At 33.7% G+C, this 12171-nt stretch overlaps 1 protein-coding gene across 1 annotated transcript in view; it reads right to left on the bottom strand.

Annotated features, from left to right (window-relative positions):
* LOC126878794 (UDP-glycosyltransferase UGT5-like) overlaps positions 1 to 12171 on the bottom strand; it is a 94054-nt gene that overhangs the window by 57223 nt on the left and 24660 nt on the right. The window contains exon 3 of the mRNA XM_050641690.1: positions 4643 to 4815. Coding sequence (XP_050497647.1) covers positions 4643 to 4815 — 173 coding nt within the window. The remainder of the gene's footprint in view (positions 1 to 4642; positions 4816 to 12171) is intronic.

Below are 12171 nucleotides of genomic sequence, written 5' to 3' on the forward strand. Positions count from 1 at the left end.
GAAAAAAAAAGTTATTCCAAATATTATTATAAGCCCACATACCAAATTTTATGACAAAATTCACACTTTTAGTGTTTTTTCAGTTGTTGTAGTCAGGATCCTAAATCCTAAAATTGGCTGTCCCGAGATGCATCTCGAGACAGCCAAAAACGGTTTTTTCAATTTTTTCGTTCTTTCCGCTCAGATATTAAAAATTCTGCCTCTGCCATTCAAAAGAACGACAAAAAATACACAAAAAAATACTATTTAACAGTTGGCCAAAGCATATTTACATAACCTAAACATTTTTTGAAAATTGCAAAAATTTTTCCTGGGCTCATTTTTTATTACAAAAATCTGAAAAAAATCAGGCTGTTTTGTATGCAAAATATACATCCTGTTGAATTTTTTCAGATTTTTTAAGTTAAAATTGCGCTCACAAAAAAATAAATCCTAAAATTCTTCTTTTCTCGATTTAAGAGGTTTTAGGACCTCTGGGTATCTAAAAATTTGCACGAGGGCATAATTTTATATCCTTTATCGAAAACATAAGTAGCTGGGCTGATCGGTGCGGGGGCATTTTTGACCATCTTATCCCGCTATAGCCTTTATGACTAAACTCTAATTCCAAAAATGTCTCTTTATATGAGGCGCTCCGTGGACAAACGGCGAATACGCCAAATGGGCATTTTGAGAAAAACGCGATTAAAGTTGAAAAAGTGTTTTTAATTCAATAAGGGCGAATATACACGTCATCAAAATTTTGTAATGCGGTTAGGTAAAAACTATTTTTTTTATAAAAAGTTTTGCTTGTCAAGCAAATAAGATCACCCCATCTAAACCAAAATTATAATTCAGGATATTGAAAAAAGTTTTATTCAAAGGATATGATATGAAAAACATTTTTTAATTAAAAATTGTTCTGTTTAAGATAAATCAAAAACTAAAAAAACACCAAACAATAAATTATTAATTCAAGCAAAAATCCATAACATCATCCTGACTTTCTCCAGTTAGCGTTGCCAAATTGGTTTGTGATTCTTGGAGAGAGATCAGCTCATCAAAGAAACTCCTATGATGAAGCGGTATGTATGGAAGAAGTGACTTGATGTCTTTTATTTTTTCCTCTGAAAGTTTTATAGGCTGTTGGTATTTAGGAGACAAAACTGCGGCAGATAAATCAAACAAATGGCGTTGATATTCTCCTACTTTTCCTTTCTGCAAAACAACTTGTTCGGACAAAACATTTTGGTACGTTGGTTGTATGGAAAACCCTTGTTTGAACAACTTGGAGTAAAGAAATACTTTACCATCTTTAAAACTAGCAGTTGATTTTCTTTTTGTAATTAACTTCTGAAGATCAGTGAAATCAAAAAACATTGATGATGTCATTTTTACTACTTTGAATGGTCTGACCTTCCTTGATGAACGAATTAAGTCAATATAGTGGTCTTCAGAATAAACATCAATATTTCGAAGCCTTAACTCAATGTGACCAAAATCCCTGTCACAAGGTAAATATGAATGTCCAGGAATCATAAAGTAATGTTCTATGAAATCAAATTTTAATTCATGAATTTTTTTCAAACAAGCTAAAACAATGTTCATATTTTTGTTCTGGCCCCCACAATTGTCACTAAATAGCACAACTTTTTTGACTTGATGATCCATAGAATCAAAGTAATGGGACAAGCAGCTTGCTATTTCACATGAACCACGACCTCCAGTACTTTCATTCCACATGTACATAACACATTTTCCAGATTTAATATCATGGACTGCAAAATTGTAGGTCCAAAGCTTCCTTTTGTAATACTGTACAGATGTCGTCAGTTTAGGGGTAGGGAGAGTTTGCTGCAGATCTATACAAATTGCTGAAACTGAGTCTTCATTATTACTTTTATAACTTTTAAGTATTTTTTGAACTGCTTTGGCTCGTCTTAAATGAAGTTCCTTGGCAACTTGCAATTGGTTACGTTGTAAATCATCACAATTTGAAAGTTCCATATCTGTTTTGTCACAAAAATTACAAGTATCCGACTTAGGAGGGTTGAAACCAATATTGAATTTTTTATTAAATGTGTCACGATAGAACTGTGAGCTGACAGGGTCAATTAAAGGGTGATTTTCTGTCATCCACTGTGTTTAAGTCTGTGGAAAGGTACTTTCGGTAAGGGCTTTTTGCTCTGCTGTAATGGCTTGAACATTTGGGTAAACTATTTACATGTAACATTACAGTTTCTTTCATTTCTACACTTACTTTGTTAACTGGATTTTTATTTCCTCTTCTGTCCAATTCTACAGTGCCACTTGTGGATACTTTATTCAAAACAGTTCGAACCCTCTTTTCAGTGACACCATGAATCGCATAGAATGCTTTTCTGCAGACTTTAAATTCATTGCTTTCAAAAAGTACACTGTACTCAATACTACGTAACTTTCGACTAGGTCGATTTTTAATGCGACAACGGTTGACAGAAACAGATTTCACTCTTTTAGATAAGTAAGCGTTTTGTAGGTTATACTCAGATAATTCCCAAAAGTTTTTAAAAATTGTACTAATTTTCTCCAAACCTACTTTCTCAAAACATCCACAGGAACAGGGACTTCCCACAGTCCGCTTAGGCACAAGTTTTCTGTTTTTAATGGTGCTGTATTCTTCACCTGAGTTTCTTTTAACTTTATTCACATTCTTTTGCCACGTGTCTTCAGTTTTCGACCTTTTTCTAGTGTAGCCTTTGTTTTGGTCTTCTGTAAACTCGCTTTCTGACATTGTAGCAGTAAAATTTTAACTTTATTAGTAAAGTAACTCAAACTATTCAAACTAATCAAAATAAAAACTACTTGTTTTGACAAGCAAAACGACACTGTAGCTTAAAACGGTAAAAATAAGACGGAAATCACGGAAATTTTATTCAGAAATTTGGCAAGACAGAAGTGGGAGGGCTAGCTGTGTACCGACGTAGCGGTGGCGTATTCGCCGTTGTTCCACGGAACATTTACCATACTTTTTAAGATTCATACAGTTTGCTTCCGTTAAGTCAACCTATTATAGTTCTGAATAGAAAGGACGAATAAACCATGTTATGGTGGTACATTGTTCGAATAATGATCAGGCTATCCATTGCATTAAAAAAAAAAAACTGTAACTGGCGTATTCGCCCTTTTTCCTCGGAGCGCCTCATATAGTTATAAAATTAATCTACTGATTTCCAGAAAAATCGAAAGGTAAGTATTATTTACAGAGCAATAAATAAAGGAAAGGTGTATTCGATGGCTTTCTAGATACGCCGATATGTAAACACTTGTCTCGCCGACGGAAAGGGTTTCAGACACTTCGGCGCCAGAAAGTTCTGGGGTTGACAGGGCCGGCCTGGGACTGTGACAATATATATTATTTTTAATAATAATGTATTCTGTATCTGAGACGTTCCTACTTTCTATTTATTTGATAGATATCGCTGGAGCGTCATCAAAGGGGGTTTCGATCTATCTTTGAAATTCCCCTTCAAAAAGAAATTCTGTTTTGTGTTGCTTCAGAGGCGGGTAGGCATCTTTACTGACGACGGTGATACCACAAACAGCGCTGTCTGCAGATTATACCTTGCTTCTGAATCGAAATAAAACATAAATTACCTTTCTTTCAATTCTATTTCTACTCAGATTATGAGTACTAGGAACCATTTCTTGTACCTTTTCCTATATGAAGGAAAACGGAATGTGATTGAATATTGTAGAATCCTTTCCGTTTTCTATTTCGTCGTCTCTTTGCCTTGTAAATTGTAGAAGGCAGATATGCAGGATGTTAACAAAGAATGGTTCTAATTAAGGAAGGTGTCTAAATTTAAATTAGTAGTATATATATATTATTTTTAATAATAATGTATTCTGTATCTGAGACGTTCCTACTTTCTATTTTATTTGATAGATGTCGCTGGAGCGTCATCAAAGGGGGTTTCGATCTATCTTTGAAATTCCCTTTAAAAAGGCAATTCTGTTTTGTGTTGATTCAGAGGCGGGTAGGCATCTTTACTGACGACGGTGATACCAGAAACAGCTGTGTCTTATACCTTGCTTCTGAATCGATATAAAACATAAATTGCCTTTCTTTCACTTCTATCTTTACTCACATTGTGAGTACTAAGAACCATTTCTTGTACCTTTACCTATATGAAGGAAAACGGAATGTGATTGAATATTGTAGAATACCTTTCCGTTTTCTATTTCGTCGTCTCTTTCCCTTGTACATTTTAAAAGGCAGAGATGCAGGCTGTTAACAGAGAATGCTTCTAATTAAGGAAGGTTTCTAGATTTAAATTAGTATATATATTATTTTTAATTGTATGTAATGTATTCTGTATCTGACACGTTCCTACTTTCTATTTAAAAAAAAATAAATGTCTATGCCGTGCATAAAAAGCTACAAAAATGATAGAGTTGTAGTTCAATCGTTGTAGTTCAAGCGAAGTTAGTTGGGCATGCTGATTTTTACTTTTCATTGGTGCATGCGAATGAACGAAGAATAATCATTTATTTAAATCTATAGGAATAAAAGGCAGATATCGAGCATCTCGAGATGCTCGATATCTGCCTACTTCAATCATTTATTTGTTAAACTGTTGTTGTTTCTACACTCTAAAATTTAGAAGATACTGTCTCTTACTTCAGGTAATTTTTTGGCCGGAGTAATATGTAATCCCCCTACGGGTATAATATTTGGAGCCAAAGGTTGCGCATGATGAAATCCTGGTATGGTATTACATAAAACTAGTGACACATGCTTAATCAAGGAATCAAGTGGTGCTAGGTCTTTACCGAAAGCTTTAGTGGCATAGTCTGCAATAAGAAATAATAAAAATTACTTTAAATATATAGTTTGGTGTTAATGAAAGGAATATACACTCACGGACAAAAATATTGCATATTTTGAAAATATCATGTGAAGTGAAATTTTTTGTGCTGCAATCCTTAGATATCCTCTCCGAATGCGATCTAAAGTGTCATATAAATTCTATTTTTTCTAAATTTTTCGATACTAAGAACCAATTAGAGAGCAATTAGAAATTGCCTAGACAGCAATTTGCCGTAGATATGCCAACCTTTAATAATGGAGAAGGCACCTTAAGAAGAGATACATTCTGGATTAGATATAACTCTGATATGGGCTATATGGTAGTCAATATAATTTTAAAATTGAATCTCATCAGGGTAAGTGTTCACTATCCTAGCGACGGGAAGACGTGTAACGTGCATTAGCACTAATCTGTCATATCCAATGTGGCTGACAAATAGCAAAACATGATCTTCTAAAATGTTTTAATGTACATGTCAGCTGTCATTTATCCAATCACCTTCACAAGTTCGGTATGGGATTTCCGAGAAATGTCCATTCCAAGAAATAACATTAATGCTCTGTATGAGGTTATAACTTTCATAACGTTTGCCAACTTTTGAATAGACGAAATTCTGTCAATCATGCTTCCAAATGGTGACCGATATGCCAGTTCCCACATAACAATGATGTTCGCATCATGTTCTAAGCATATCCTACCAACATTCGTCGAAGTATATCCTTTTTAGTATATGCGTAGTACAAGCATAGCATGTACCATAAAAAACATTCTAAATTTCATGTTCTTTGCATGTGCTTCAAAGAATATTCTTGCACCGAATATACTGAGCACATTCGTGTACGTAGTGTCTCGGAATGTTCGTAAAAGTTTATTCTTAGAATATAACTTAATCGAATATTCTTAGTATATGCGTAAGTATATGCAAAAGTATATGCTTAACACATACTTGTATACACTTTTAAAATATCTTAAAAATAATATACACTGTATGTATTGTCGAAGCGAAGATCGGTGGAATATGCGCATTTTATCAATGAAATTCGATATTTTTAAGATATTCCAGAAGCCGCTATAGATAAAATGTTTTAACGACCTATTCATCATTCAGAATTACTCAATGGATATTAGTACAGTTAAAATAATTAAGACGATAACCGGACAACATTGATTTAATGAGTAAAATTTAGTTTTTTTTTACTTTAATGACAAAACAAGCAAACCCATTAGCAGAACCCAATTAAAAATTATTTTGCACATCATATTTGAAACATTATTTGGTTTAAAAATCTCATTTTTGTTGGCAAAAAAATATATTAATTTGTTTGGACTAACTTACAGTTGTGCTTATCTTAAAAAGGATATGTTAGTATCAACATTCGCACAGTGTTGCCAAACTGAATTTTGTTATTTTGGGTGTAAATTTTTTCCACGGATCTCCGAGGGTACTATACCTATAGGAAGAAGAATAATGTTAGCCTATAGATTATCAACTTGGTTAAATAATTACTAAAGTTTAGGTATTTTGGTTGGTACTACTGAACTATCTAATTCATTTTTTAAACAGTTTTAATTGTATGGTAAAAAAGTTTAAAACTTAATTCTATTGAAGAAAAATGAGAAATTCTCGTTTCGTTTTCAATTGACATGAATATACCATTTTGAGTTTATACCATGAGTATTTTTATGTATAATTTTATTTTTAAGTACATTGTACATTACATTCAGGTAAGCTTTAGGTCCACAACCAAACAACGTGAAACGGGAATCCGGAAACGGCCATTCATTGTCATTCTGACCCTTGCATTGTATATTATACCTGCACAGGGGAAGGGGGTAGGTAACAAGGGCAAAATATGAAAATAGTTTCCAGTACAGTTAGGCATTTGTGTCTACACTGTTAGGACGAAGCGAAGACGAAGTATTTCTAGCTACAAGGACTAAAACATTTTTAAGAACATACATAAATAACTTTTTTATTTTGTTTGCGGGCAGCTTGAAAATAATAAATTCATATTGGTACTTCAATATTCCTAAATACCTAGTAAGTAAAAGTATGTATATAGATACCTATAAATTTTAGTAATTTACATGCATATTAATATATATTTGGCTATTGTATAATATATGAGCAGCATTTTTATTTTGATGTTATGTATTACTTATATTTTATATACCTACTTACCCATATAATATTTATTATACATAGGTACCTATATAACTAACGAAAGTTTATATATTTTATACTTACTTTTTACGTAATATTGTAGAATGTAATAACTACATTCTCATATGCAATTAGAATATGTAAATATAATATATTAGTAGAAAGTAGAACCTAGGATGAGATTGGGTGATGTTGAAAACATACTTCTGAGAAATATAGCACATCCTTGGAATATTCTTCCCATATACTATAAATATGTGCGATAGTACATTCTAAGTACCTATATAAATAGAAGGTCTATAGCACTTCCTTGGAATATTCTTCCCATATACTAAAAATATGTGCGATAGTACATTCTAAGTATATAAATAGAAAGTTTAGAGCACCTCCTTAGAACCTTCTAAAAAGTATGTTCTTGGTATATACTGAAAAGAAGTGCGGTAGTACATTCTAAGTATATACATAGAACGTTTAAGTACTGTAATGTAGTATATACTCAGTATCTGCTCTGCACATTCGCAATGGTAATTACGCATATTCTCAGTATATAGTATATACTTTTTCTGAAAAGTATGTAATATAAATCTACTAAGAACATGAAATTGTTATGTGGGTTGTAACCTCATACAGAGCGTTAATTTTGGTAGTAGCAGCATAGTGCTATGGAGTAGTATTTCTTGGAAAGGATATACCGAATTTGTGGAGGTGATTGGGTGAATGACAGCTGGCATGTACATTAAAAACATTGTAGAAGATCATGTCTTGCCATTTGCCATTCATTTTGGATATGAATTAAAGATTCGTGCTAATGCACGATAGCCCACTATTAGAATATTTAATACTTTCCTTGATGAGAGTCAATGTGAAAATTATATTGGCCCCCATATATCTAGCTCATATCATAATTAAATCCGATCGAGCAGTGATTTGATACTTTAAAACATCGTATTCGGAAAATAAATCTTATTCCTGTAACATTGAAGGACTAAGGATTTCACAAACGATTTCACTTCACATGATGAATATGTAATATTTTTATTCATGAGTATATTTTATAAATACACAACCCTGTTCACAACCCTTTTAGAACACACTTTTAAGAAGGCAGATCTGAACGAATATGGTATCAATATAAATGGAGAGAAGCTCAGTCATTTGAGATTCGCAGATGACATCGTCCTTATAGCCGATCGTATGGATGATGCAATAATAATGTTGAACGAGTTATATCACGCTTCCTTAGAGGTCGGACTAAAGATTAATATGTATCAACAAGACGCAAATAATGACTAATCTGGTGCTAAATCGTAATATTGTTGTTGATGGAATGGATATTGAGCAGACTGCATCTTATAAGTACTTGGGACATGAAATTCGGTTGGGAAGAGATAACCAGTGCGAGCTCCCACGTCGCATGGGATTAGCCTGGGCAGCGTTTGGTAAACTGAGCTATGTATTTAAATCGGACTTACCCATATGCCTGAAAAGGAAAATCTTTGACCAGTGTGTATTCCCTGTACTCACTTATGGAGCGGAAACATTAACACTCACAAAAAAGGTAGTGAACAAGATTCGCATAACTCAGAGGGCTATGGAGCGCCAGATGTTGGGTGTCTCCCTGAGGGACCGAATCCCAAACGAAGAAATACGTCGTAGAACAAAAACAACGGACGACGTCGAAAGAATCGCGTCGCTCAAGTGGAATTGGGCAGGACACGTCGCCCGATTGTCAGACAACCGATGGACAAAACGTATTGTCGAGTGGAGGCCACGAGAAGGAGCACTACGGAGCAGAGGACGACCACCAACCAGATGGGCTGGCAATCTGAAGCGTATTGTCGGCAACTGGATGCAAGCCGCACAAAACAGAGAAAGATGGAAAGAGCTAAGGGAGACTTATGTCCAGCAGTGGATGAGTACGGGTTGATGATGATGATATTTTACAAATATACTGTAGAAGTAATAAGCCTTCCTTTTGTAGCTGGGATACAGAGTGAGTCTGTAATTTGGAATAAATTAAATAGTTCAAATACTAATTATTTTTTTGAAAAATGGTCAGAGATGTCAATTAGTACTTGAAATCTGTTAAGTACAAATCGAAATCTGTTACATACAATAATAATGTCTACAGGGTATTCCAATTTCGAGATATGACGTCATCGTTGATTTTCTTAAATGGCAACACTGTCATTTTGATAGCTATTTTGATAGAATGTGTAAAGTTATACATAACTGAAAAATAAACAAATTTTTATTCCCTAGCATTTACCAGATAATAAAAAATAACAAAGTTATGAAAAACAAAAGTCTGTAATTTGGAATAAATTGAATAATTCAAATACTAACTGTTTTTTTGAAAAATTCTTAGACCTGACGATTAGTATTTCAAATCGAGATTGTAATAGTAATGTATACAGGGTGTCCCAAGTTAGATATATAACGTCATCGTTGATTTTCTTAAATGGCAACACTATCATTTCGATAGCTATTTTGATAGGGGATGTAAAGTTATACATAACTGCAAAATATCAAATTTTTATTCCCTACCATTTACAAGATAATAAAAAATAACAAAGGTATGAAAAACAAGTAGGTAATCAAATAATTGAATTTAATTATTTCAATTAAGCAAATGATCATAATGTTTAAAACGAATTTCGAGCGCATTTAGGATAGTGTCAAATAGTCAATGGGCAACATTATGAGCATTGTCTTAATTTAAATAATTAAATTCAATTATTTGATTACTTGTTTTTCATAACTTTGTTATTCTTTATTATCTTGTAAATGGGAATAAAAATTTGATATTTTGCAGTTATGTATAACTTTACATATCCTATCAGAATAGCTATCAAAATGACAGTGTTGCCATTTAAGAAAATCAACGATGATGTCATATCTCTAAATTGAGAAAATTGAGACACCCTATATACATTATTATTGTATGTAAAAGATTTCGATTTGAAGTTCTAATCGATAGGTCTGAGCATTTTTCAAAAAAAAAACAATTAGTATTTGAACTATTGAATTTATTCCAAATTACAGACTCACTCTGTATATTTTCATTAAAAACATTTTCCCTTTGTCATTCCTTAAAAAAAACATTCCTTCCCTTTGTCTTCACTGCAGCATGTATTTGGCTTGCAAATTGTAGAAGCCTTGGAGGTGTCACCAGGAAAATGTACCAATAAGTTTTTCAATTTAAAAATCTTTTAGTAGGTAATATTTTTAATATTTTCAATATTATTAATGTTGCTTTTAGGATAGAAAAACTTAATCTTTCTATTGCCAGATGACGCTAGTCACCTACCCTATTTGTTTCAGTTGCAATGTGTGGGAAAAGCTCTCGGTGCTGGTCAGTTCGAGGATATGGAGAACAAGCCTGCGCTCTCTCCGATGAGATTCCAATAAGAATCGAAAATCGCGATTCAGAGAGCTGGATTGCACTCCGTATTCTAATTGAAAAGTAAGATTGTTTTGCCTTCGCATTGCAACTGAATAAAAATGGTATACATTTTTATTTTAAAAACATTTTCTTAAAAGATCCAAGTTGGACAAAAACTTTACATCACAGACAACTGAACGTTTTTGGTCTTAGCAGACCATCATCAGGTTAAACTGTAGATCGTTGTAGCTGAAACTAGCCACAAAAATTGGTCACATGATCTTTGAATAACAAATTTTAAGCCTTCTTCTTCTTAAAGTTCCCTCTTCTATCGGAGGTTGTATAGCATAATGGCTATGGTTACTTTGTTGGCTGCTGCTCTGAATAGTTGTAATGAACTACAGTTAAACCATTCTCTAAGGTTCCTCAGCCAGGAGATGTGTCTTCTTCCTATGCTTCTTCCTTGGATCCTTCTTTGCATAATAATTCTCAGCAACTCATATTTTCTCTTCTGGTAATGTGACCCAAATATTCCATTTTTCTAGTTTTTATACTTTTCATAATTTCTAACTCCTTATTTAAACGTCGTAGCACTTCAACATTGGTAATCCTTTGAACCCACTGAATTTTCAATATTCTTCTGTAACACTACATTTCGAACGCTTCTATTCTTCTTATGTGTTGTCTCTTCAATCTCCAAGCTTCCATTCCGTATAGCAATATAGAAAATATGTAGCATCTTAGAGCCCTCAATCTGAGAGGCAACTGAAGGTCTTTGTTGGTAAGCAGTGTCTTCATTTTTATTAATGCTTGCCTTGCAGTTTCAATTCGGACTTTAATTTCTTTGCTTTGGTCATTTTTGTCATCAACCCAGGTTCCCAGATATTTGTATGTCTTAACTTTTTCTATTTGGGTTTGCTCTATCTTTAACCTTTCATTTCCATGTTCTGTTTTTGAGACAATCATAAATTTAGTTTTTTCTTGTTTATTTTTAGTCCGTATCGAATGCAATAATCGTTAATTCTATTTAGTAATTCTTCTAGCGATTCCAGGGTATCTGACATTATAACGGTGTCATCAGCGAATCTTATGTTATTTACTATTCTTCCGTTTATAGAAATTCCATCACTTAGCTCCGCTATCGCTTCCTGAAATATGGCTTCACTGTACAGGTTAAACAGTAGCAGCGACAGAACACAAACCTGTCTTACTCCTCTCTTTATATCAATATTCTCGGATTTATGTTCTTCTATCTTTATATTGGTCTTTTGATTCCAATACTTCTTCTTCCTAAGGTGCCTATCCGTTCCGGATGTTGGCGATCAGCATGGCTATCCTAACTTTGCTTGCTGCTATTCTGAATAGTCCGGTTGTCGATGTATTAAACCACTTTCTCAGGTTTTGAAGCCAAGATATTCTTCTTCTACCTGGTCCGCTCTTTACAAATACCTTGCCTTGAAGAATTACAACAAGCCATATCTCTGTTCATTCCTCATAACATGGCCAATATATTCTAGTTTGCGCTCTTTGATTTTGTTAGTCAACATTAGTCACACGATCCACCCACGAAATTCTCAAAATGCGCCTGTAACACCACATCTCGAATGCCTCGAGTTTTCTCAAAGAAGCCTCGGAAAGTGTCCAGGCCTCTACTCTGTATAATAACGTAGAACATACGTAGCATCTGATGATAGAGATTTTGGTAGCAAGAGGTAAATCGTGGCTTCTGAAAAGAGACTTCATCATTATGAACGCTGACCTCGCTTTTCCTATGCGTTGTTTTATTTCAA

Source organism: Diabrotica virgifera, chromosome 1 (assembly GCF_917563875.1).
Source record: "Diabrotica virgifera virgifera chromosome 1, PGI_DIABVI_V3a".
Taxonomy (NCBI): Eukaryota; Metazoa; Arthropoda; class Insecta; order Coleoptera; family Chrysomelidae; genus Diabrotica; species Diabrotica virgifera.